At 38.6% G+C, this 25,653-nt stretch overlaps 1 protein-coding gene across 2 annotated transcripts in view; it reads left to right on the top strand.

Moving 5' to 3' along the window:
• The first annotated feature begins 711 nt into the window (after positions 1-711).
• Positions 712-25,653, top strand: part of LOC149181214 (uncharacterized) — a 105,992-nt gene continuing 81,050 nt past the window's right edge. Inside the window, exon 1 of one of the 2 annotated variants that reach the window (XM_089416491.1) lies at positions 712-938. Coding sequence is in view for 1 of the 2 variants with exons in the window: in XM_089416490.1 (XP_089272616.1) it covers positions 983-1,060 (78 nt within the window). In the remaining variant the exon portion in view is untranslated. Of the gene's footprint in view, positions 1,061-25,653 lie in introns of both variants that reach the window. The other variant, XM_089416490.1, reaches the window with a different exon arrangement.

The raw sequence follows: 25,653 nt of genomic DNA, 5'->3' as shown, positions 1-25,653 counted from the left end.
CTAAAGTTATATTCAATGAAGGAATGAGTGAAAGAAAGAAATCATGGATTAGACAAAACAACAAATGGATGCAAAAATGGAATATTTACCTCAATTCATGTCCCACAAATAGCAAGGATTTAAAGAGTTATGTTATAGAGAAGTTTCCTATGCATATATGGGGAAAAGAGTTGGGTAGAAAGAAGTACTACTATGTTCAAGAATTCAACCCCACTTGTGATCTCCAACAAAAAGAGTATATTGGAGCTAGCATTCTATGGAGAGCAAAGATTCTTATTGCTCAATTGAGAACTAACTCGCATAAGCTACGGTGCAAAACATGTTGGTGGAAAAAACTTAAAGAAACTTAGGAAGAATGAGTGTGTACTTGGGTAGTGGAATTGGAAAAACATTTCATCTTGGAATGTGATGCTTTCAGAGGCATCAAACATAGTTATTACATTAATATTGGTTTCTTGGCATTGTCTTTTCAGTGAGAGCACTGTTAGAAGGCTTGGTCACTTCATCATTAATTTGAATGATAAGAAGATTGAATTACAAAAGAAAAAAACCAAGAAATTAATGTTCCTATAGAATATATCTAATTTCATGGATGTTAAAATTTCATTTCATTTCATAAATTTACAACTTTTGGTTACAGTGATTTTCAAGCCAAATTTGCCGGACTTGTGTCACAGTAGGAACGGTTCGAATGCCACTAATCCCATGCCCTTTCCGCCGTGTAATGAAGATGCACAAAAACAACACGTTCGATGCCGTCAGCAAAACAAAGCAAAAATGAAGACTGATATGAAAAATTACGCCCAAATAAAGCCATGGCACAAAGCATTTCTAAAATATCGTCCGGATTTCATGTAGAGTCGAACTCGTTATCACGATGACAAGTGCATTCGCGAGTCCGATCGTCTGAAAGCTTTATCGAAGCCGTTATCATTTGCGTACGTTTCTTCATTTCCGATTTAACAACTTCACCTCAGTAATTATGATCGTAGAGATAATTGAAGTCCTAGAAGTTTATTTTCCAACCACCTGCGGAAGAGAAATGATGATAGATCACCAGGTTGTATTTAATTACCTAACCGCAGCTTTTATTTTTTGGTTTCCCAAAATTTCAAAAATTCCATGAAAACCCCATAATTCCACAAGCGAGTTAAGCCTATATGCTCTTTTTCGTTCTCCGTGAGATTTGAAGTCCTGCTTTTGTGCTGAAATTGCCTAGTGTCTGACTCTAGGAAATGGATTATTTACAGCCCATAAAAGCATATTGCTCAAATGTTGGTAATGTGGTTTTGGGTTTAGGGTTTGATCCAAGTGAAAAAGTTCCTGTCAAGCGATTTTGTGAGATGCACATCTGGTTTATTGGGGCAGGGAAGCTACCATGTAATCTGACTTAGCTTGTTGAGTGTTGCTTAATTTATCTCGAAGTCTTGATAAGGCCCTGGTTTCTTTATAAAATATTTGTTCCTTTAACTTGCTTCTTTCACTGCCCTTGCGAAGTTATCGGTTAAGCAACAATCCACGTCTTGAGATTTGAACACTTGTAGTCCCCACACAACAATCCGGCTTCAACCCCAGGGCTAAACTTTGGGGCTATGTCATGAAAACGAAGGCAAAGTTCAGATTGAAATATTTTTTTGGTAATCAAAAGATCGTAATTTCCATTAATATTGTACAAAATTTAGAAAAATGAGCAACGGGTTGGCTATATAAAGGAGCACTTGCAACCTTGCAGTTACATGACAGAAGACAACCGTGAAGCAAACACATAACCTACCTCAACATTCACATCTTCCCGTAAATAACCATGATGGCAAGTAATGCACATGGCATCTCATATTCAGAAGGAGTAACAGCATGCGCATAACATCCATGATTACATACAGAGAAAAGTAAATCATTCATAATGACATCCATCCACGTTTAGAGCATAAACAGCTATTTGCATTACATGTAAAGAAGCAGGAATAACGCTCATAGATTAACATGAAATAATGAGTCTAGTGCAGAAGGTTTACATCCAAAAGTGAAAGCTTTTATATATATGCTATGTCAAATTTAGCTCATGCCCTTCTCTCTCCCCTAAACAAGATATCAAAATAATGCAAAATAATATTCTTAGAAAATATTTCATCCTATGCCTAACACAGTCCTTGACTTGCGCTCGAGATAGTTGAAAGATGGCTACCATGATAAGCAGTTCTTCTGGGCCATTTTTGAAGCAGACACTAATAGCAGGCCTCAGACTCTAATATTGTCCCTATGGATGGCGTATCCATTATTACGGTTCACTAGCTTGACATCCAGATAGTTTTAAAAAAAAGGGCTCCATATGCTATGTCTTCATCTGATGCAGGTTATGTTGATGCCAGTAAGCAGAGACAACAAGAATTCTTTTAAATTCATCCTCAAAAAGTATATTGATGAGAGCCTCCTCCAGTACCTCCAGAATCCCCTTGAGTATGGTCCATTGTTTGTGCAAAATCACCCACGGGTTGGCTATTACATTGCCTATAACTGATTCATATACCATTGGCTGCCTTATATATGAGGTGTATGCTCTAGCTGACAACTTGTATCATTGCAAAAGCCAAAAAACAGGTACTGCTATTCGTCATTCCAAAGTTTCAGTCATTATTTGACACAGGCAAAGGAGCTTTAGTTTTATCTTCACTTTCAGACAAATTTTAATAAAGTGCAAGATGGGCGTTTCGACCTGTGATAACCTCCATTATTAAGTGAACTTGTCCGTTCATTTCATTCATCTTTGGAAACTGCTTTTGGATCAGCTCCCTTTTCCCATTCATTTCCTCCTCCATCCCTTCAAATTTTTCTTCATCCTTGGGCTTCCAAGTTCCATCCAATGATACGCATGAAGGTTGCAATTGCATCGTTCACTAAATCTAACACATGCTTATAGAGCTTCTTGTGAGCCTTACAAATGGCTTTCTGATTGTTTCTTACCATGTCTCCCGTTGGCCAATCTTTAGGTTCAGGAGATAGAAATCCACCTCCACAACCAACTAATAAAAGATGAAGCCTTCCAACAGTCTGTTTGGGATAGGAAGTTGGGCAGATGTTGTCATTTTAGTGCAGGCTTGCCTTAGTCCAAACCCTATTGTCAACACTTGTCCATTCCTCAACCATCTTCCACTATTCTTCTATCCTTATGCTCTACATGTTGACCACACATTTTCTTATAATCACCTTGTGGCATTGTAGAACAATTGAATTAGGCTCCTAACTTTCACTATGTTCCCCCAGCTATGCTTTAGCTTTGCACAAATTTGAAAGTGTAGGAAATTGCCATAGTGCAGTTTCTCTTGGAAGCATTCCATTGCCTAATTTTCTATATTGAAAGCTTCAAGCCACTTGTCCTGCAACATTCAGGCTTAATTACACACCTAAAAAATATGCTCAACATAATACTTTTGTAAAAAGGGCAAACTACTTCACAGTGCACTTAGTCTCCCCTTTTCTTTGCTGTATCTTGGTAGAAGAAGGTTTTTTCATTGACCTTCACTTTAACACAAACAACCATGTAGAAAAAACTAATTAGAAGATTAGATACCAACCTCTTCATTCACTATTGATGCACCTTCATCTGCCTCGACAAGTCATTCATGTAGCATTTAGCTGCTCAATAGCGACTAAGCTCTTGGTGATCCAAGCTCTAACCCTGCAACATGCCCATAATGCTATTGGGCCTTTTTAAAGTTTGCTGGCCCAAATTTAAGTTTGGATTGATCAAAAAGTAGATATAGTGCCGGGTTTCAATAAAAGCCTATAAGAGCAATTACTTCTTTTCAAGAACTGGAATAAGATCCTTATTTCCCTTTCATTGTGAATGAGACATCAAGATAACAATGGCTCCGAGCCAAAACATCTTTGAGAATAGTGCAAGATAAAGCAGTGGGCTGTCTAAAGCAGTGTTTGAGCACGCTTAGAATAATTAAGCAATTCAGTTTCACTCCCCATCTTAAGTTGTTCACAATGTCTTTAAACCACAAGAGGAAGGTAGCTGGGTTTAGAAGTACACCATCCTCAAATTGGGGAGTGTTCGGTGAATGGTTTGTTAAGGCTGCAATAAGCTTACGCTCCCTCAAGTTGATGATCTTTAGACAAAACAATTGACTAGTGACACTTTGAAGGTGGTGAAGCATGTATATCTTTCCCATGATCAACACAGTTATGGCCTTTGGATGCCTATGTTGTAGGAATTTTGTTCATAAGCAGAAGAGATTTGATACCTAAGTTGTGCACAATATAATTGGGGATTTCTTAGAAGATCAATAATTGGTATGTGACATAAGGTGATAAATCAGCTATGTCCTAAGCTTTATCATTGAAGATTGTGAATCAAAGGAAGGTCTTCGATATGATATGAATGCACCTTCTTGCCTTGAAGCCCTGGAAAAAAACTAGACAAGCAATTAATCTATGAATATTTCATGTACTTGCAATGGTAGGCCTTATACTTTATGGTTGGGAGGCTTCTCCTCAAATCACTCTTTCTTTGTGAGACATGCGACCATATTTGGCATTGCAATTTTGTAGTGATGGATGAGAGTCAGTAGCATGTTACTAGTTAGTTGTAACCTTGGACATGTTAGAAAATGTAAATCGACAACTAATATATCTTATTTTCCTTAACCTTGATAGTGCTTGTGAATCTTTAGCTATCTTCTTTTATCTTCTTTAGTTAGATCTTTCATCAAACAATATCAAGAACAATAACAACAACAAAAGAAGACACAGATATAGGCTTTCAGCCAGGGCAAAACCCCTCCAAGGGAAAACCCAGAAACTCTTCTCTTCTTAGAATATGCTTCAAATGAGATACAAAGACCCAATCACTAGACCAAGTCCTTCTCCTAGTACCAAGTCAGCCCTTCTTCAAATCCTTCCTTGAATCTGCACCAAACTGCTACGCACTGCACCTTCAACCTGCTAGCTACAATACTTCTACTCGATCTGCAAATTCAACCTTGCAATTTCGGGCTTGCAGCTCCTAAAGAAACCCTAGATCAGCCTCCCCTTGAGACCTTCCAAGAGCGAGACAACTCTTCCTAAGGTCAGCAAGGTCTAGATAGATTTTCCTTCCTCTTGGCTACAAGATGCTGCACTTTGTCCTACTGCAACTCGGTCCTGCAACTTTGGCCTCTTTTTGCAACTCAGAAACCCTAGAGTTTTGCACGTGTGAGAGAGATAGAGCCCCAAAAACCAAGAAATTTCGTCCTTCTTCCTTCTCCTTGACTTTCACTCACCTTCTAGTAGCTACCCAACTATAGATAGAACTCTTTCTTGTAGATCAAACTTGTGAGTGAGTTTTTCTCAAATGAAGTCGAATTGCTCCTTTATATAGCCTTCTCAAGGGGCCAAATTCCCTCCTTTAGGCTTACTTGAAGATCATAGGGCTGACTTGTACTCTTGGAGATTCCAGGACTTTCTAGACTAAAAAATAATTCTTTTTAGAATTACGAATTGCCCTGAAGGGTCTTATAAACATGATGTTGATTCCATTGATTAAAGACAATAAATCTTAAAACCTAACAAGCCCTAGAAGCATGAAGAACATGCTTTTACCTAAAAGATCATCAATAATGAGAATGAAACCCATGCTTTAATAATAATATCTTTTCTTTTCTTTTCTTGTTTGTTACATAGGATACATATTGAAATGAGTACAACAATTATGAAGACCGAAACTAGTTACATTTTCAACACTTCCTCTTAACTAGGGAGGTATTCATAATTGTATAACCAATACAACATCATATCTCAAACTGAAGAGTTCTCATAAGAAGAGTTGGATTGATAAGCCATACTGTAAGCATCATCGTCATCATGACCAACACTGTCCCTAAGGCCTCACTGGACAAGGTCTACTTTAATCAAGAGCATTATGCTGGGAGGCTTTGTTGAAGAATGTAACTAGGTTTGGTCTTCATAAAATGTATTTATCAAAAGAATGAAAAAGATATTATTATTATTATTATGACTTATTAAAGCATGGGTCTCATGCTTGGGTCACCATGTTTTAGGTCAAAGTCCCCATTGAGGACTTCGAGGATTTATTCTGAGTCATTAGAGTCATTGTCCATTTAAAGAGACCCTTCTTGGGCTTTTAAATCATGTAAAAAGGTTTATTATTGAGTCAAATAAGGTAAAAAGGTTTATTATCGAGTCAAATAGGGTATTTGTCACCTCCACACCAAGTTGGCCTCAAACTGGGTAATTCGACCTCGTCGGAAGCCTATGTATTGAAGCAGTTCAAATTCATTTGAAGCACACTCACTCACTCAAGTTCGATATCCCAGAAGAAAGCGCTGGAAAAAGTGCGAAGTTGGAAAAGAAGGAAGAAAATGTCAAGATCGAAATTTTGGACTATCTATCTCTCTTTCGCGTGGATTTAGCTAGGAGATTGAAGTCTCTCTTGTCAAGTTGAAGTTGCTGCTGCTGTTGTTGCCAGTGGCTGGGTCGAAATCGTGTTGCAAGTTGTTGCTGCTAGGTCGAAGTTGTTGTTGAAGGGTTATCATTTGCAAGAAGGAAGAAAGGGCTGACTTGGTGTGGAGGAAGTCTGTGTCTAGGTCAAGAGTCTTGGATTATCTCAAAGAAGTTATTAAGGAAGAGTTGTTGACTGGGTTTTCCCCTAGATAGGGGTTTTGCCTTGGTTGTTCGCCTATATCTGGTGTTTGCGATCTTTGTGCTATTGTTTTGGTAATTGCTTGATGAACTAAAAGATAAAAGAAGGACATAACGATAAGAAAGTCACAAGTAGTTATCTATATAAAGAAAATCTTTCTGCCTTTCTGATTTTCTAACAGGCTTTATGCGTGATACCACACTACCTCTACAAGGTACATACCCTATCCGGATGTCTACAAGGTATGTCCTTTTAGGACTATTCTTATCTTGGATATTCAATCCTAAGTCCTCAAAGAATATCAGTCCTCTTCGACCACTCCTCTCTCGGATACTTGTCACATCCTCAAAGAGTATCAGTCCCTTTCCTTTCTTGGATTCTATATCCTCAAAGAAACCACAAATGCTTATCTAATCCTCCGTCATTCTTTCTTCATTACTTGACGAAGAGAATGCACATGTGATGTCCAACATCACTCCCTCTCAAACTGAGAAGACATCCCTATTCTCTCTTAATCTTGAGAATAGAACCTTGCTCCTATTCAAGGGGGCTCCTTTGCTCCCTCTTTAATCTAGAGGATATTTTCGACTTCCTTTCCATTTAGGAAGTCAATACCACAAGTCTTATAGCTTGTCTTCTTCAGAGTATTAGCTACTAGTTCTTCACAGTTACCTGTGTTGAGAAATCTAGAGCATGTAATGGATAACAATTTCTCTTCTTGATATTTGCTTGTGATGCACTTTTACTTCTTAATCTTATGTTCAATTCTTCGTTAGCTTATTAATGTGTTCTTTCATCAAGACAATTACCAATATGCATAATAAAAGAGACAAGTGACATAATATATAGGCTTCTCCAGCTAGGGCCAAAACCTCTCACCTCTAGATAAGAAAACCTAATCAAAATTCTTCTTCTTAGATCTTCAATTGACAAGTACCAAGACCATGACACAGACCCTTGACTCTAGTATCCTTCCAAGAACCTTGTCACCAACCTTGATACTTTGCCTCTTCCTTTGTTATGCCCTCCTCACACTACTGTCCTCGGCTCCTAGAGAAACTCGGTCTCTATCCTTCTTACTACTTCTCCTCGACTTTCCCTAGAGAATCTCGATCTCTAGGTCTTTCCTAGATTCCTCTAGAGAGACTTGGTCTCTAGATTACTTACTTCGACCTCCGGAAGAGTCCTTCTCTTGTTGCCCTAAATTCGCACTTCCCAGAAGAATCTGCTGCCCAGACTTCGCACTGCCCCAGAAGATTCTGTTGCCAAGACTTTGCACTGCCCTAGAAGAAAGTCTTTTCGTTGGCCCAGAAGAAACCCTAATTTCGCATTACCCAGAAGAATCCTCTTTCTTTCTTCGCACTTCTGCTTTTCTTCCTTCTTTGTACTTCTGCTTCTCTTCCTTCTTTCACACTTCTTCTTGTCTCAAGTAAGTCGAGTTTCTTGTCTTCAAATGGAGGACAAGTTAGGCTATATATACACCTCCTTTGTTGCCCTTTAGGTCGACTTGACAACTGGAGTTAGGTCGACTTGTTCTAACAACTTCTTCATTGTTTGTAGACCAACTTGAAGAGGTTTGGTGACAAGTTCTTGGAGGATACTTTACATAGATAATATTGACCTTTGACAAAGTGTAACATGACTTCATTTACATGACAATGACACTTACATTTTATGACTAGATGACAAATACATCCTAAAGACTCTCAATTGGAGTCTTGACTCAAAAACAAAATCCTTGCTCAGGAGACCTATGAAGCAAGTCAAATAAAATAATTTCATTTTTCTTTATTTACATTTCATTGCATAAAATCCTATTTACATGTCATTATGAAGACCAAACCTAGTTACACTTTTCAACACTCCCTCTTAACTAGGGAGGTATTCATAATGGTACCTTGGACTTTCTCAATCTGAAGAATCTCTTAAGAAGAATTCAGATTTGTAACTCATTTGTTATAGCATCATACCAACCAACATTGTCATATAGCAAGGCCTTGACTAATAGCTCTATCTCTCCACAAGATTAGAGCACAATGCTGGCGAGGCCAATGATTTATAGACACACTCATCATTGTCTCTCCCGGAACATACCCCGCCTGGGTTCTCTCAGGGTATGCTCCATGAGGACTATTCTTATCTTGGACTTCCCGGTCCTCAAAGAATACCGGTCCTCCACGACTACTCTTACTGTTGGATGCCCTATCTCATCCTCAAGGAGTATCAGATGCCAAATGATTACACAATCCTCCATTCCGCCTTCCCAGGTGAAGAACAAAACAATATGTCTCTCTCTCTCCTTTTTTGTTAAAATTGGCAACTAGGGCCAAACTCCACATGGGTCATCTTATTTATGACAGCTGATATTTTTCTTGGATTCCTCTCTCCGAGAGGTGTAGGATTGATCTAAAGATCATCCGATTTTGACATGTACAAATGAAGTTATGAATTTATTTTGATTATGGTCAAATTGTCAAGGTCGGCCAACAAACTTATGTAGGCTCAGAAGCCCAACAATCACGTCTATTCATCCTCAACGTTGCATATAAATAGAAAGTGACTTAGCCTCATTTAGACACACTCATCTTCACATTTCCCTGTCTCTCCTCATTGATTAGGTACGAATTTCTGGGCCTCTCTCTCTCCACACATTCGAAATTTCAAGAGCGAAATTTTAGGAGGCTGAAATTTCAGGAGAGCGAAATTTCAGGACAGTTTTGACCAAGCGTTGACCAGCATGTGTTGACCTCCTTTGATTGCATTTTTGTGAGGGCTATCTCTGTTTGGGCAGGCTGCATTTCTGGGCACAAAAATCGAGGCTAAACGTTGACTTTGACCAACATTGACTGCAGCTAGGGCTGACCGCAGGTGGGCTATATGACCAGATTTTGATTGGACCGTTTTTGGGCTGATTCATCTTGCTGTTTGGAGGCCGAAGTTGATTGAAGTTGACCGATTTGCTAAGGGTCAAATCTGCCCTGGTGACCAACGTTGACTTTTCTGGTTAGGGCTCTTTTCTTGCTGTTATAAATTATCAGATTTGTAAATTGTACTATCTCTCTCTACTAAACTTTTGAAGACTAAAAGAAGATTTGATCAAGGGTTTCCCCACTTTGGGGTTTGTCCCTGGCTGGTACCACATCTTGTGTCCTCTTGTCTTGGCTTGTCTTCTACTGTTTATGTTTGCGTTCTATCTACATTTTACTATCATGTTGATGTGATTGCTAATCTGAATATTGATAATGGGCTAATAAAGAAATTGAAGTAAAATTGCTCTAAAGCATAGAACATACCATTGTTGCCTAAAATTAACATTTTCAAACCAGGAGGATATATTCCATTAAAGGAATGTACTCATTCCATCACAAGGAATGTACCTAAGCTCCCTGCTTAGGAATTTCCAAGTTTCTTCCAAGTGAGAAACTTATTTATCAAGCTCCCTCTAACTAGGGACTTTTCACAGCTTCTCTTGTGGAGAACTTGGAACAACCAGTGGCTTGAAGAGCTCCTTCCTTTGATGTCATGAATTTCTTCTTCGTTAAGGAGTCTTCGACTTTGGGGACTTGTACATAGGGAACAATTCATTCATCACTTTTACTCGTGAGTTCGTCTTGTCTTCAACTCATTAGAAAGTGATTCATCAAGTCTTCCATCTGTCTTTGCTTCATGTTATTATGCTTTCATGCTATATTTTCGGCAGGACATTACATTCTTCTATATGGTCCACCTACATAAGCTCATCCAGATATTAGTTCAAAAATAATCAATGAACATATCAAATCAAAGTTATTTTTACCATGACATTTTCCTTTAAGTATCAACACCCTTCATGCAGATTGACTCATCTCCCACTGATATTCATTGTCAAGGGTCTTTATCTTTTTCCGACTTTAATCAGAGTCTTCACATCTTTCCGAGAGATCTTCTAGTCAAATCTTCTTGGACTTCAGATGTTGAATGCCTTTTATCTTCATTGCATATCATCACAATCTCTTCCTATCTCTTCACACTTTATTCCCAAGAGCTTCCAATCTTAGTTCTTGATCGTAGTCAGCTTCCTCATGATTCATATGAGAACATATTATGTTGATTTCATCTAGTGTGACTTATGCTTTGCTGCAAACTTTCGGAGGAGGAGATCCTTTTCTTTTCTTTGACCATAGTGATCCATATTATCTACAACCATATGAATTCTACCATAATCTGTGTATACATACCTCATCTTCCTTTCGGTCATTCAAACTTCCTGTAGCAGCTTCATTTGAACGAGGGAACTTCATCCTGCTATTCCTGTGATGTCATCATATCTTCATTCCTTGAATCCCACGAGATGGAATTCTTGTTGAAAACCTTTTGCTTCCTTTCTTGATTAGTGAATCCTCTAATGAGAATTCCATCAAAGAGACCCGAGGATGTTTCATATCCTCACTCGGCAAATGTTTTCCTTTATAGATTTTGTATGATGACTTTAGTCCATGATGACCTTCATTTCTTTCTATACATATCAATGAGGTTTTCTAAGAGCTTCCTATTCTATTGTAAACAATAAGATTTATCCTAGACATACTTTCTTCTTCTCATGTCACGAGCTCTTACTTCTAATGCTTCCATCATGTTGCTATATTCTATCATGATGTATTCTATCTTATCTATAATTTACAAGTGAAAAGTACCTTCTTGTGAGGAAGATCATCTCAGTCATAATAAAGATCTTTTACTTCTTCATTCTTTGGCTTCTTAGGCTCAGGTTCTTTCACTTCTTCGATGATGTGGGCTTCTTCCCTATTTCTCTTGTCTTTTTTTTTTAACAAAGTTGGTTACTGGTTTTTATATTTCCAAAAAAGAAAAAAGGGAGCTTGCTCCCATCACATCAAAACATACTGGAGGTAGGCTACCTGGAAGAGCAAAAGAGGGAAAACAGTCCCTAAATTCCATGCCTTTCCTCCATTGATTCTAAGATTTCCTATAGCATTTTCCTTATATATTCGGACAAACTGATTCAACAAAAATTTACATTTACAGAGCATAAGAAGCTTTTAAAGACGAGAACAAAGAGGTATGGAGAGGATTGGACTTAGATCTTCTAATTTTTGTTGACTGAAGGCTCCTGCTGTGAGTGAGGACGATTCTTGTTGCTTTGGTAGTTGGATTTTTCTCCAGTCTGATTGATTATCAACCCCTTCAAATAGTTGATAGTTTCTTCCATGTGCTTACACTTGTGTTTGAGAGCTGCTATTTCTTTCCTCTGTTCATCCAACTGTCTCTTAAGAAAGGAGTTCTCTGACTTAGTATCAAATTTAAAATCTTTGATCGTCTCTCTAATCTGATCTATCATGAATTTGTTGGCTTTGCAAACTACACAATCCGCGAAGCATTGTCCAGTGGATTCCACTCCATACTGAAGATGAATTGAAAACTAACACTCCAAGAAAGAATAACAGAGGCAAACAACAGCGGTAAGGAGGAACAATTACGAACATATAATAGACTTTCAGTGGCAGTCAACTGTGAAAGGAAGAAACAAATAAATGCATAGATTAATCTTTCTCTCCTCAGAAGGAGAGGAAGTGACAAAGGACCACTGTGGAGGTAACTCTGGAACAAGAGATGAATAGGGGAATGGGGCACAGAGAAGACTGAGAAGAGGATCATTATGAAAGAGAAGACCCCGTCGAAGGATCTGCATCTGCTCTGGCAACTTCTGGAGAGGCGGATGAGATGAGATTGAAGGGTGCAAATAACTAACAGCTGGAATAGGAATCAACTATGAAAGAGGAATGGAATGTTACTCTGCGGGATTTACTGAAAACATAGTTGAGAAAGTTCATAGGGAAGAGATAAATAAATAGCAGCGCTGGAGGCCACTTTGTAATAATGATCTCCAGAAGATCACGAGAAGCATATGCAACCTCAATTTGCTTGGGATGCGTAGATTGACTATGCTGATTGTCCATGAAGATTTTCCTGAGATTCAAATTTCTTGCTTTTTGATTTGATATGACTTTTTCCCACCTTGTTGCACTTGACCAAAGTATCATTTGCTGCATTTGGCAGCTTGTGCTCCTATGGTATTGGTTTTTGTGCTGTCTCATTGTCGATATGGGATTCTCCAGTAGGACGAGAGACTGCCAAATTAGCTTGCTTATCTGCAGTACCATTATTTTCTCTCAGAATATGATTGAATGTGACTTCTCCCAAATACTTCAAATTTTTTTCCACCCTTTTTATTATTTGGCTCAAAGCCTTATTCTTGGGATTTTTCCTCTCCACCATTGATTGAATAATAATGGCTGAATCTCCCATGATTATTGGATTCTGCATGCCTCATTGTCTTAGAATTATTGTTCCCAATAGAAGACCATAGGCTTCTGCTCTGTTATTAGATATTTCCCCTAATCCCCATTCATATGTGATTGAATTTCTTCCACCTAGATCAAAAAGGAATCCTCCAGCACCGGCCTTGCCTGGGTTTGCCTTGGAAGCACCATCAAACAGTAGACATGGTCTTTTTAAGTTTTTTGTCCATGATTTAAATTCCTCTTTTTTAAGTCTGATCTTCCAGTTCTGAGTGCTGAAAGGAGTATTGCTGATGTTTATTCTTTTGTGCTTGCTCAACGCAAACTCAATCCAAGTTCTTTCCTCTTGTTGAATATGATTGATTTCTATTGCTTTAGCTCCTTTGGAAGTGATAAATTCTGTTGTCAAACTCCATGTTCTTGCCAAAACTGTATTAATGCTTGGAGGTCAATCTTTGAATATCCTCTGATTTCTAGCCAACCATATTTGCCAACACATGAAAGTGGGCAAACTAATCCAATATCTTTTTATTGTTTCCTTATTTTTAAGAGTATATGGATAATTTTTGTTCCAAGTTGAGAGAAATTCATTAAAGGGCAGAGTTAGTTGAGTTCTGACCTCCAGGGGACTAGCTAACAATTGCCAGCATTCTTTTGCGAAAGCACACTCCACAAAGAGATGCTGTATACTTTCTTCACTTTCCTGGCATATGACGCAACGAGAAGGACCTGCATATCCTTTCTTTTTGAGATTGTCAGCTGTTAGTATTTTGCCTTTGAGGAGAGTCCACATGAACACTTTGATTTTTGGCAGGCTTTCAGTTTTCCATGCATTCCTCCAATAGTCCCAATCTTGATTTGCTTGCAGAGATTGGATAGTGGCATATCCAGATTTTACTGAATATTCACCACCATCCGGATCCCACCTGAGAGAGTCTTTTATGTCTTGACTCAAAGGTGCTGCTCCCTTGAGAAGAATAAGTAAGATCTTCCATTGAGAAACAAGGCAATGGGGAAGGTTGTGTATCCTCCAATCAACCCATTCCCCATCAATCCAATGAGTGATGTCTTCAAGAGTGCTGATTCCTTTTCCTTTCATCCACCTTCTCAAGTCATGGAGATTTTCTTGATAGGCTATGGGAGGGCTTCCCATTATACTATCCTCCCAAATTTTAATGCTTTTTCCATTCCCAAGGGTCTTGGAGGAATTTTCTTTGATGAGGGGGAGGGTTTTTTAATCAGACTCCAGATTTGAGAGCAGGGCCTTATTGGGAAACCCTTTTCAAGTAGAAGTGTTATGTTATGGTTCATGTATTTTGCTTCCAAGATTTTCTTCCACCAGCTGCTCTCTCCAGTGATAAACCTCCATGTTATTTTTGCTCCGAGTGCCAAGTTCAGGATCCCTGGAAGTCTTATAGCCGGTCCTCCTTTCTCATATGGTTGAGTTACTTGATCCCATTTCACTAGACTAAATTTTTTTGTTTCTACTTTGCCTCCTTGCTATAGGAACCCCCTAATAACAAGCTCTATTTGTTTATGAATGCTTGCTGGAGCTAATATTGCAACAAACTGATATATTGGTAGAGCTGTGAGCAATGACTTGATTAAAATCACCCTTCCTGCCAAGTTGAGCCAATTCATGCCCCAATTCTGCACATTTGTTTTTCATTTTCTCTATGTATTTGTTCTATATCTCTACCTTCTGATTTTCTTTGGATATTGGAAGACCAAGGTAATGGAAGTGACTCCATTTTTCTTGAAAAGGAATTTCCAGAATTTGGGATATTTTTTGAAGAGATCGAAGAGAGGTGTTCCACCCATAAATTCTGCATTTTTGGTTATTTAGAAGACCTCTTGAGGCTTCCATAAAGCTATTGAGCACTTTTTTTATTCTTCTTGCTATAATGCATGAGGCCCCTCCCATCACGAGAGTATCATCTGCAAATAGAGAATGGTTAATGCCTTTTACTTCAGGGGAGATTGTAAGTCCAGTGAGAGACCTATCTCGTCTACATTTCTCAAGATTTTGACTCAATGAATCAACCATGATGATATATAGAAAAGGGGAGAGGGGGCAACCTTGTCGAAGCCCCCTTGAGCTTTGGAAAAAGTCACTTGGTCTTCCATTGACCAAGGGAGCTATCCAAGGACCAACAATACATGCTTTTATTATGTCTATTGCCTTTTTAGAGAATCCAAATTTTTGTAGGACATTTGAGAGGAAAGTAAGATTGACCCCGTCGAAAGCATTTGCCATATTCGGTTTTACAGGCATTCCTTTTTCCTTCTTCAGAAGGCTAGTATGCAATGCTTCTTGGACTATTAGGATATTATCAAGTATTTGTCGACTTGGAACAAATCCACCTTGATTTTCTGAGATTATATCTGGAAGAATTACTTTTATTCTGTTAGCCAATATCTTTGTAATGATTTTGTAGGAGGAGTTACACAAAGAAATAGGCCTGAACCTGCTGAATGTAGATGCATTCGACTCTTTTGGAACAAGAGCAAGAAAGGAGGAGTTTGTGAATCCTCCTACCTTGTGTTTTCCAAAAACGTTTCTTATCATTCTTATCAGGTCTTTTTTAATGATGTTCCAATTATTTCTATAGAAAGAAATAGGAAATCCATCAGGGCCTGGGGCCTTATCTAGATGTAAATCCCAGACAACTGCGAAAATTTCCTTTTCTTCTACTTCTTTGGTGAATTCATTGTTTTCTCCATCGCTGTTTTTTTTTGGAATGTGCTGTAAAAATTCTTTATACTCATTATTTGCTGCTGTGGAAGTTAGCAGATTTTTATAATAGTTGAATGCCTCCTTCTTTATTTCCTCTTGACCTCTTACTTCTTTTCCTTCATTATCCTTTATATTGTCTATTTGATTTTGAATTCTCCTTATCCTAGCAGCATTGTGGAAGAAAGCTGTGTTCTTGTCACCTGCTTTAAGCCATAGACTTCGAGATTTTAATCTCCACTCCTCTTCTTCCATTATTTTTTTGTACATTTCCCAATATTCTTGCTTTTCCTGCGATAAACTTTCCTTTGTCTCCTCTTGCTGTTCTTTTTCCTCTTGTATTCTCTCTATTTTTTTTGTTATTTCTATCTTCCTTTTTTGGGTTTCTAATTGTCTGTTCTTTGCCCATTGTTTCAGCTCTTTTCTCAGAGCTTTTAATTTTGATTCTCAAACATAGCTTGGAGAGCCTATTATTTGATTTGCCCACACATCTGCTATAATCCTTTTTACTTCTTCACTATCATTCCAAATAGAGTTGTATCTGAAAGGAGCTGGGCCTAGGTTCCCCAACATCCCTAGAGATATCACCACCGGTTTGTGATCCGATGCTATGTTGTTGATGATTTTTGATTTTATATCACTGAAGATGGAAGCAATTTTGTCTTGGATTAGAATTTTGTCCAACCTTTCCTTTATATTATTTTTGCCAATTCTTTTGTTGCTCCAAGTATACTTCCCATTGCTTGGAGGCATGTCCATTAAATTACATGTGTCCATAATTGTTTCTACAATTTCCCTTGAGGGATCAACATGATATTTCCCCCCAAACTTCTCCTCTGCATTCAAAACAAGGTTGAAATCGCCTCCTATTATTATGCTGCTGTTTTGAGCCTATGAAAGATAATTTTTTAAGGTATTCCAGCAAACTTCCTTGTCTCTATAATGGTTAGGGGCATAAACATTAATGATGCAGTATATATCTTTTGTCTTTTTGTTTTTCATGTTTGTTTTTATCCAGTGCAGCTCTTTCATTTGCTGAACCAACTCCCAATTCTCTGTTTTCCATAATGTACATATTCCTCCCGAAGCTCCAACTACTGGAATTGATGTTCCTTCATAACTTCTTATTTTTTGGGTCATTATTCCCATTTCCTTTTCGCTTATTTTTGTCTCCTGGACCATAAAAATATTAGGTTTCTCCAATGCTATTAAGTCTTTCATTGCATTAAGTTTTAGCACGCTTCCCATTCCTATGCAATTCCAAGAGACTATATTCATTATCACTTTGGATTGTGGGTAGAGGGACCTTTCCCTCTTGTGGGATGGAAGATTTTTTCTTTGCTCTTTTCTAAGAAAGTGTCCAGAGGTTGTTGGGTACCCAATGCCATTTCCTTTGCAGCAACTTCATCTCTGATTTCTCTGTTGGATTTCCTTCCAGCTCTTTTTGGGTGGTCAAGGGAGGAGAGAAGGTCTTTAGATAAAGTTCGAGTGATAATTCGATCAAAGGAAGGAGGAGGAGGGCTATGGGAGAGAATGGGAGAGGAAGGGGAGGGAATAGAAGGGAAGGGGAGGAAGGGGGGTAGGAGGGAAGATCAGAGTCCTCCAGGGGTCCAAAGGGGTTTGATGCCAAGAGAGCTGAGGAGAGGGGAGGAGGGATAGACACAGGCAATAAAGAAGAGGAGGGAGAGGGAAGAGATTTAGTAGGAACTGGAATAGAAGGAGAAGAGGAGGGGGAATGAAGAGGGAGGTTCGAAGGAAGAAGGGAGGCAAAAGGATGGGTGGAGGATTTATTAACTGTTTTTTTCTTCTTGACTTGCTCCCATTTTGGGTCCTGAGTTTTTATTTCTTCCATTTCTTGTTTTTTAGAGCATCTATTAGCAAAATGACCATATTCGTGACATACCTTGCATTTGAATGGGATTTGTTCATAGTCCAGCTGTTGAATGTGAACCCAACTATCTACTTTGATCTTGACTGCTTCCGGTAGTCCTTTCCCTAGGTCGACTTCCACACATATTCTTGCGCATGCATGCATATTTTCCTTTGGCTCACTTCTGTCAATGTATTTTCCAACTGCATTTCCTATTGCTTTAACTGAATCATCTCCCCAACAATGCAGTGGAAGATGGGGAAGCCTCACCCAAACTGGCACTGCATTCGACACATCCAGCTCTGGATCGAAGTTCGGAGTCCATCTATTAAGATATAGCCCTCTTGAGTCCATGAAATACGGGCCATTTATGAAGATTAGATCTTTGTCCTCTTTTGTTTCGAAATGAAATGTGTAGTATCCTCTACCACAGAACCTGATTGAGATTTTCCCTTTGATAGAGGAGGCCCAGTTTCTTTCCACCCACTTTAGAACAGAATGAGGAGATGGCTAGAGGCCGGTGAACTGTCCAACCAGTCCTCGCTCAGAGAGAGAAAGAGCAGCACGATGAGGAAGGGAAGGAGGAAGAATTATTTCTGGTATTTCATCTATTTTCTTCACAAACTTGGATATAGAAGGCCTAGGTCGAGAGGGGCCTAAGGAGGAGAGCAAAGAGGCAAAAGCTTCTGCGTTTTCTCCCTACTGAGTAGAAGTTTCAGTGGAAGAGGATGGGATCGGGTTGCCATCAGGGGGAGGCTTCGGATGAGCCATCAAGAGCCCAGATGCAGGGCTGAAAGCTCTGGGAGCTGGATGCCCTGAATGCCAAGGGAAAGGGCGCGCTCAAATTTAAAAAAAAAACCAGAGCGGGAGCAACTACTGCGTTTCCTATTTCTCTTGTCCTTACCACGTTTAAGAGAATCTCTTTTATAGTGCCCTAGTTCTTGACATCCATAGCATCTAAGTTTATGCATGTTCCTCTTTTTCTTTTGAGGACCAAATCTTCCAAATTTTCCTTTCCTTCTTGTTGTAGCAGCATATGCTTGATTCTGCTCACTTGGTCCAACATCAAGCTTTGCTTTCAGTCTCGTTTCTTTGATCTTACAGAGTGACCATAGATCTTGAAATGGAATAGTGTCTTTCTTCCATATAAACTTGAAGTGAAGTTACCCCATTCTTTCGGTAGTACATTCAACACCACTGTGGTCATCTCACTGTCAGACATGACTTCTCCTAATTTTTGTAGTTGATCTTGAATTTCTGATATCCTCATGAAGTATGAGGCTATTCCATCTTCCTTAGATATCTTTAGTTTGTAGAGTTCTTGCCTTAATGAGATTACTTCTCCTGCAGTACTCATGGAAAACAACTCTACCAATTTGTCATATATAGCTTTTGCAGTTTCCAACTTTGATACATATGGGATTAGAGAGTCTTTTATAGATTCTATAAGAATCCTTTGGGCTCTCACTTCTCCCTTCATGTATCTAGCATGTGCTTGAGTATCTTCCTTCGGAGGTTGGGTTACTGATCCCTTGATGTGATCCATGACCTCATTTTCAATAAGATTTAGATCTGTCCTTTTCTTCCATGCAAGGTAATTTACAGACCCAACCAATTTATTGCTTTCCTTGCAAAAAGACATTTTGATATTATCAGATATAGTCATAGACTTGAGTGATTGTTTCTTGCTTCCTCTTTAATCTCGATGTTGATAGAGGATCTGCTTCTTGAGTGATTGATGAGGGAGAGCTTGATTCACGATCTTTCTTAAATGTTCTAGATTTCCTTCTTTCTTGAAGAGCTTCTACTTCTTTGATGATGTATAAGTGATGATCTCTGAAGTGCTTCTAGGGTTTTTGATCTTCCTTCTTGAAGATGACTTCAATATAGTAGATGTAGATCTAGGGTTTCAGATTGATGAAGATCTAGATTTCTTGCTTGGAGTACTTTGACTTGCTTTGATCCTTCTTTAAAGTTTGTCTCTTGTGTGCTCACTTGCCTTGACTACCCTTTCTTGTCTTCAGCACCTAAGCTCTGATACCATGTTGAGAAATCTAGGGCATGTAATGGATATCAATTTCTCTTCTTGATAATTGCTTGTGATGCACTTTTACTTCTTAATCTTATGTTCAATTCTTCGTTAGCTTATTAATGTGTTCTTTCATCAAGACAATTACCAATATGCATAATAAAAGAGACAAGTGACATAGTATATAGGCTTCTCTAGCCAGGGCCAAAACCTCTCACCTCTAGAGGAAAATCCGATCAAAATTCTTCTTCTTAGATCTTCAATTGATAAGTACCAAGACCATGACACAAACCCTTAACTCTAGTATCCTTCCAAGAACCTTGTCACCAAACTTGATACTCTGCCTCTTCCTTTGTTCTGCCCTCCTCACATTGCTTTCCTCGCCTCCTCCTAGAGAAACTCGGTCTCTATCCTTCTTACTGCTTCTCCTCAACTTTCCCTAGAGAATCTCGGTCTCTAGGTATTTCCTGGATTCCTCTAGAGAGACTCGGTCTCTAGATCACTTACTTCGACCTCCAGAAGAGTCCTTTTCTTGCCGCCCTAACTTCGCATTTCCTAGAAGAATTTGCTGCTTAGATTTTGCACTGCCCCAGAAGATTCTGCTGCCAAGACTTTGCACTGCCCCAGAAGAAAGTCTTTTCGCTGGCCCAGAAGAAACCCTAATTTCACTTTACCCAGAAGAATCCTCTTTCTTTCTTCGTAATTTTGCTTTTCTTCATTCTTCGTACTTCTACTTCTCTTCCTTCTTTCGCACTTCTTCTTGTCTCAAGTAAGTCGAGTTTCTTGTCTTCAAATGGAGGACGAGTTAGGCTATATATACACCTCCTTCGCTGCCCTTTAGGCCGACTTGACAACTAGAGTTAGGCTGACTTGTTCTAGCAACTTCTTTATCGTTTGTAGGTCGACTTGAAGAGGTTTGGTGACAAGTTCTTGGAGGATACTTTACATAGATAATATTGACTTTTTACAAAGTGTAACATGACTTCATTTACATGACAATGACTCTTACATTTTATGACTAGATGACAAATAAATCCTAAAGACTCTCAATTGGAGTCTTGACTCAAAAACAAAATCCTTGCTCATGAAACCCATGAAGCAAGTCAAATAAAATAATTTCATTTTTCTTTATTTACATCTCATTACATAAAATCATATTTACATGTCATTATGAAGACCAAACCTAGTTACACTTTTCAATAGCCTGGCTCCCTCTTTCCTTCACATCTCTTGGATTGAGCTTGCTTCTTTCTGAGGTATCATGGAGCCACCTTCTCTCTTTAATCTTGTGACAGATTCTAGGCCAACCTTTTTTCTCATCACTTTCTTCTTCAACATGAAGGCATTACATTGAGCCTTCTCATACTTTGAGCTTGATCATAGCTTCTACTTGAAAGTGATCTTCCTTTATCCTCCAGGTTATCTTCTCGCACTGCTACCTTTTAATCCCAAGATGTCCATATCTTGATTTCACAGTTGCCAGGTGCCAGATATCGAGCTTTCCTCAATATCCTTCATCCATACAGTTGAACTTGCCTCAACTGCCATCATATATTCCTGCAACATTCTTCCAGGTAGCAAAATAATATGTTAACCAGATAACCAACAATAATGAAAATCAGACTTACCTCACCATGGTGACCTTATCGTTCCATCAACATCCTCTTGGTCCATCTCCATATGAATCTTCCTTCATGCATCAGAGTGCCCAAGGATCGAACTTGATTACCAAGTTACAACTTTTCTTCCGGAGATTATACTGGATGTTAATCATTATTATATATATGTTCTAGAGAAAGTCTTAAATTCTTTATACATCCTTAAGTAAGTCACATCTTATCTTTCTCAAGCATCATATATCCATATACCTAAGCATAATTTATGACCAACTTTTTCTCCACAAGATGATACATATGAATCTTATCCAAAGTTTTATGTCTAGCATGCATTCTTAGGCTTTCATTTGATCATCTAGCTATTCATATATCTCACAAAGAGCCTGTGTCTTGACCCATTGAATTCTTTCATCCCTTTACCAGTATTGACTCCACATTACATGGAATGCATACTAACCTTGAGTGCTTTTCCCAAAGACCTTCCAAAATGATGGTCTTTCCTTAATCATGATGATTCAACTAAGCAGGATGACAACTTCTAACATAATGTTAGACAATGCTTGGATGATCAATATGCAAAATGGTTTATCTATTCATCTATGTAGATGATCTCTACAAAGCAACTTAATCATGTAAATTCTAGGCATGCTAATATCATATGCTTCTTTCTATGATGCTATGCAAAACATACTATCTTAAAAGAAAGATTAATTTTCTTAGAGAACTTGACGGTTAGTGAACCTTCTTTAGTAGTAAAGATCCTTCACTCTCTCCTTCTTTGCCTTCTTCTCAGGTTCTCCCACTGCTTTGGCTACATGAACTTCACTCCTTTCCTTTCTCTCGTTGTTTTGCTTGTTTGGACAGTCCCTCTCAAAGTGCGCAAATTCATTGCATCCAAAACATTGCACTTTGGACATGTCTTTCTTCTTGGACTTGCCAAACTTTCCCTTCTTCAACTTCTTGACTCGGGCTAGAAAGGCTTGAGATTGCTCATCTAATCCAATATCATCCTTGACGTTGATTCTTGATTCTTCCAATACGCACCGTGCCCACAATTCTTCAAAGGGAGTTGAATCCTTCTTGGAGTAGATGCTTGTTGCAAAGCTGCTCCATTCTGGTGGCAATGCATTCAATACACAAATGGTTACTTCTGAATTAGTAATAGGTTCCCCAAGTCCTTGTAGATGGTCCCTTAGTTGAGACTCTCATGAGAAAGGATGCTACATCCTCATCCTTTGACTTCTTCATTCTGTATAGTGTGTTTCTTAATGACATCTTTTGTCCTGTTGTACATACCGAATACAAATTCACTAGCTTGTCATACATGGCCTTGGAAGTTTTCAGATTTGCAACAAATGGAACAAGAGAATTCTTAATTGATTCAACTATGATCCTTTGAGCTCTTACTTCCCCTTTCTTGTACTTTGCTAGTTCTTGTGTCTTATCTTTCTCGGTTCAGTAATTTCTCCAGTAACATATCCCATTACTTCTTGTTCTGTGAGTATCAAGTCAATTCTTTTCTTCCATGCTAGATAGTTTGAAGCCCCAACGAGCTTATTGCTCTCCTTGCAGAAAGAACCCATATGACTTGAAGATTCAAACATAGTGTAATAATATGTTACTTACTTGAGATCACATTTTTCCTTGACGATGTCTTCAACCTTCTTGATGTCTTCAAGACCTTTGGATAGTTCTTGATGATGTCCTTGAAAGATGTTCCCTAGGATTCCTCCACCAACAACTTCCAAGATTGATGCCTTGCAAATAGACTTCCTTTTTGCGAGATCAACACCCTCCTTGTGAGATTGATGTAGTCTTGATCTTCTTCAATGTAGAAACCCTAAATTAGAAGGGTCTTCTACCAACGAGCCTTTAACCAGATCCCCTCAAGAGACAATCTTCCTTGTAGTCTTTGTCTTTTACAATTTGTGAGCTTCCTATTTTTTGATCAACAATTCTTTATAGAGTGCTTCCAGTTGCCTTTCTTGTTCACCTTAGCTCTAATACCATGTTAGAAAATGTAAATCGACAAATAATATATCTTATTTTCCTTAACCTTGATAGTGCTTGTGAATCTTTAGTTATCTTCTTTTATCTTCTTTTGTTAGATCTTTCATTAAACAATATCAAGAACAATAATAACAACAAAAGAGGACACAAGTATAGGCTCTCAGCCAAGGTAAAACCCCTCCAAGGAGAAAACCCAGTAACTCTTCTCTTCTTAGAATCTGCTTCAAATGAGATACAAAGACCCAATCCCTAGACCAGGTCCTTCTCCCTGTACCAAGTCAGACCTTCTTCAAGTCCTTCCTTGAATCTGCACCAAACTGCTACACACTGCAACTTCGACCTGCTAGCTACAATACTGCTACTCGATCTGCAAATTCGACCCTGCAATTTCGGCCTTGCAACTTCTAAAGAAACCCTAGATCAGCCTCTCCTTGGGACCTTCCAAGAGCGAGACAACTCTTCCTAAGGTCAGCGAGGTCTAGACAGAGTTTCCTTCCTCTCAGCTACAAGATGCTGCACTTTTTCCTCCTGCAACTCGGTCCTGCAACTTCGACCTCTTTCTGCAGCTCAAAAACTCTAGAGTTTTGCACATCTGAGAGAAATAGAGCCCAAAACCCAAGAAATTTTGTCCTTCCTTCTCCTTGACTTTCACTCATCTTCTAGCAACTACCTGGCTATAGATCATACTATTTCTTGTAGATCGAACTTGTGAGTGAGTGTTTCTCAAATGATCCTTTATATAGCCTTCTCAAGGGATCAAATTCCCTCCTTTAGGCCGACTTGAAGATCTCAGGGCCGACTTGTACTCTTGGAGATTCCAAGACTTTCTAGACTCAAAAATAATTCTTTTTACAACTACAAATATCTCGGAAGGGTCTTTTAAACATGATGTTGACTCCATTGACTCAAGACAATAAATCCTAAGACCTAACTGTTATGAAACCAACTCAAGAAAAGATAGAAAAGATAGATCAACGCCTTAGAATTCAGCCTCTTCGAGGGGGCAACCTCCTTTACATTACATAAATGAACAATTCTTGGATGATACAAATGACAAAACCTCCTTTCTATATATAAGAGTCTAAGGAGTCACAATATAATCCAGCCGACCTAACAATAATAATATAAAGCCACAAAAATAACAATAGAGGGATTCTATGGGGCACAGAAATAACAATATGGGGGTAATAGGGGCACAACAATATAAATAAGGGGTATAACTACAATAGTAATGGGGTAATCACTAGTATTATAGGGACCCAACATGCCCCTCTCCTTCAAAAAAGTGTTGTCCTCAACGCTTGAGTAGTTCTGGATATTTCTGCATAAAATTCTCATCCTCCCATGTGGAATCTTCAGCGGATAAGTTCTTCCACTTGATAAGATACTCTGAAATTGATCGATTTCATAGCTGTCGAGTTCTTGTTTCTGTGACTGCTTCCGGTTCCAATATAATTTTTCCTTCCTCGTCAAGTTCTGGCAATATTGTTTGAATTGGGAGCTTGTCACCTATAACCTTCTTTAAACATGAAACATGGAAAACTGGGTGCAATCGAGAAGCTGCAGGAAGCTCCAATTTGTATGCCATAGTACCAATCTTTTGCAACACCTTGTACGGACCATAATACTTTGGTGATAATTTATTATCCTTCTTAGCTTGCTTTAGGGACATTTTCTTATATGGTTGTAGCCGTAGGAATACCCAATCACCTACATCAAAACTTCTTTCACTGCGATGTTGATCTGCCTGTTGTTTCATTCTATTTTGTGCCAACACGAGGTTATCCTTTAAGAGTTGGAGGACTTGTTGTTGATGTTCGATGTGATGTTCCATTGCCTGAACCTTAGAATTTTCTCTTAAATATGATGTGATGGATGGTGGTTGATACCCATAAAGTGCCATAAATGGGGTCATTTTTGTTGCTGTATGGAAGGAAGTGTTATACCACCATTCAGCCAGAGGCAACCATTTGACCCATTGTGTTTGTTTATCAGATACAAAGCAACGAAGATATCCTTCCAAACATTTGTTTACTATCTCAGTTTGCCCATCAGATTGAGGATGATAAGATGAGCTATGAGCTAACTGAGTACCAAGACAAGAAAATAATTCTGTCCAAAAATTTCCAGTGAAAATGGGATCTCTGTCACTTACAATAATCTTTGGGTTTCCATGTAGCTTTTGAACTGTTTCCATAAATGCAGTAGAAACTGTACTGGCTTTAAATGGATGTGATAATGCACAAAAGTGTGCATACTTGGTAAGTCTGTCAACTACCACCATGATGACACTCTTTCCCTCAGACTTGGGTAAACCTGTGATAAAATCCATTGAAACCTCCTCCCAACGTTGGCTTGGAATGGATAAAGGTTGTAATAGACCTGGTGTCTTAATTGTTTCAACTTTATTTTGCTGGCAAACCAAACATTCCGCCACAAACTTTTGAATATCTGA

The sequence above is a fragment of the Pinus tabuliformis genome, chromosome 3_2 (genome assembly GCF_031772625.1).
Source record: "Pinus tabuliformis cultivar Carrire ecotype Pingquan chromosome 3_2, CPIR1, whole genome shotgun sequence".
In the NCBI taxonomy this organism is placed as follows: Eukaryota; Viridiplantae; Streptophyta; class Pinopsida; order Pinales; family Pinaceae; genus Pinus; species Pinus tabuliformis.
The sequence above is the reverse complement of the archived record's forward strand: the minus strand, read 5'-3'. Positions and strand labels throughout refer to the sequence as shown.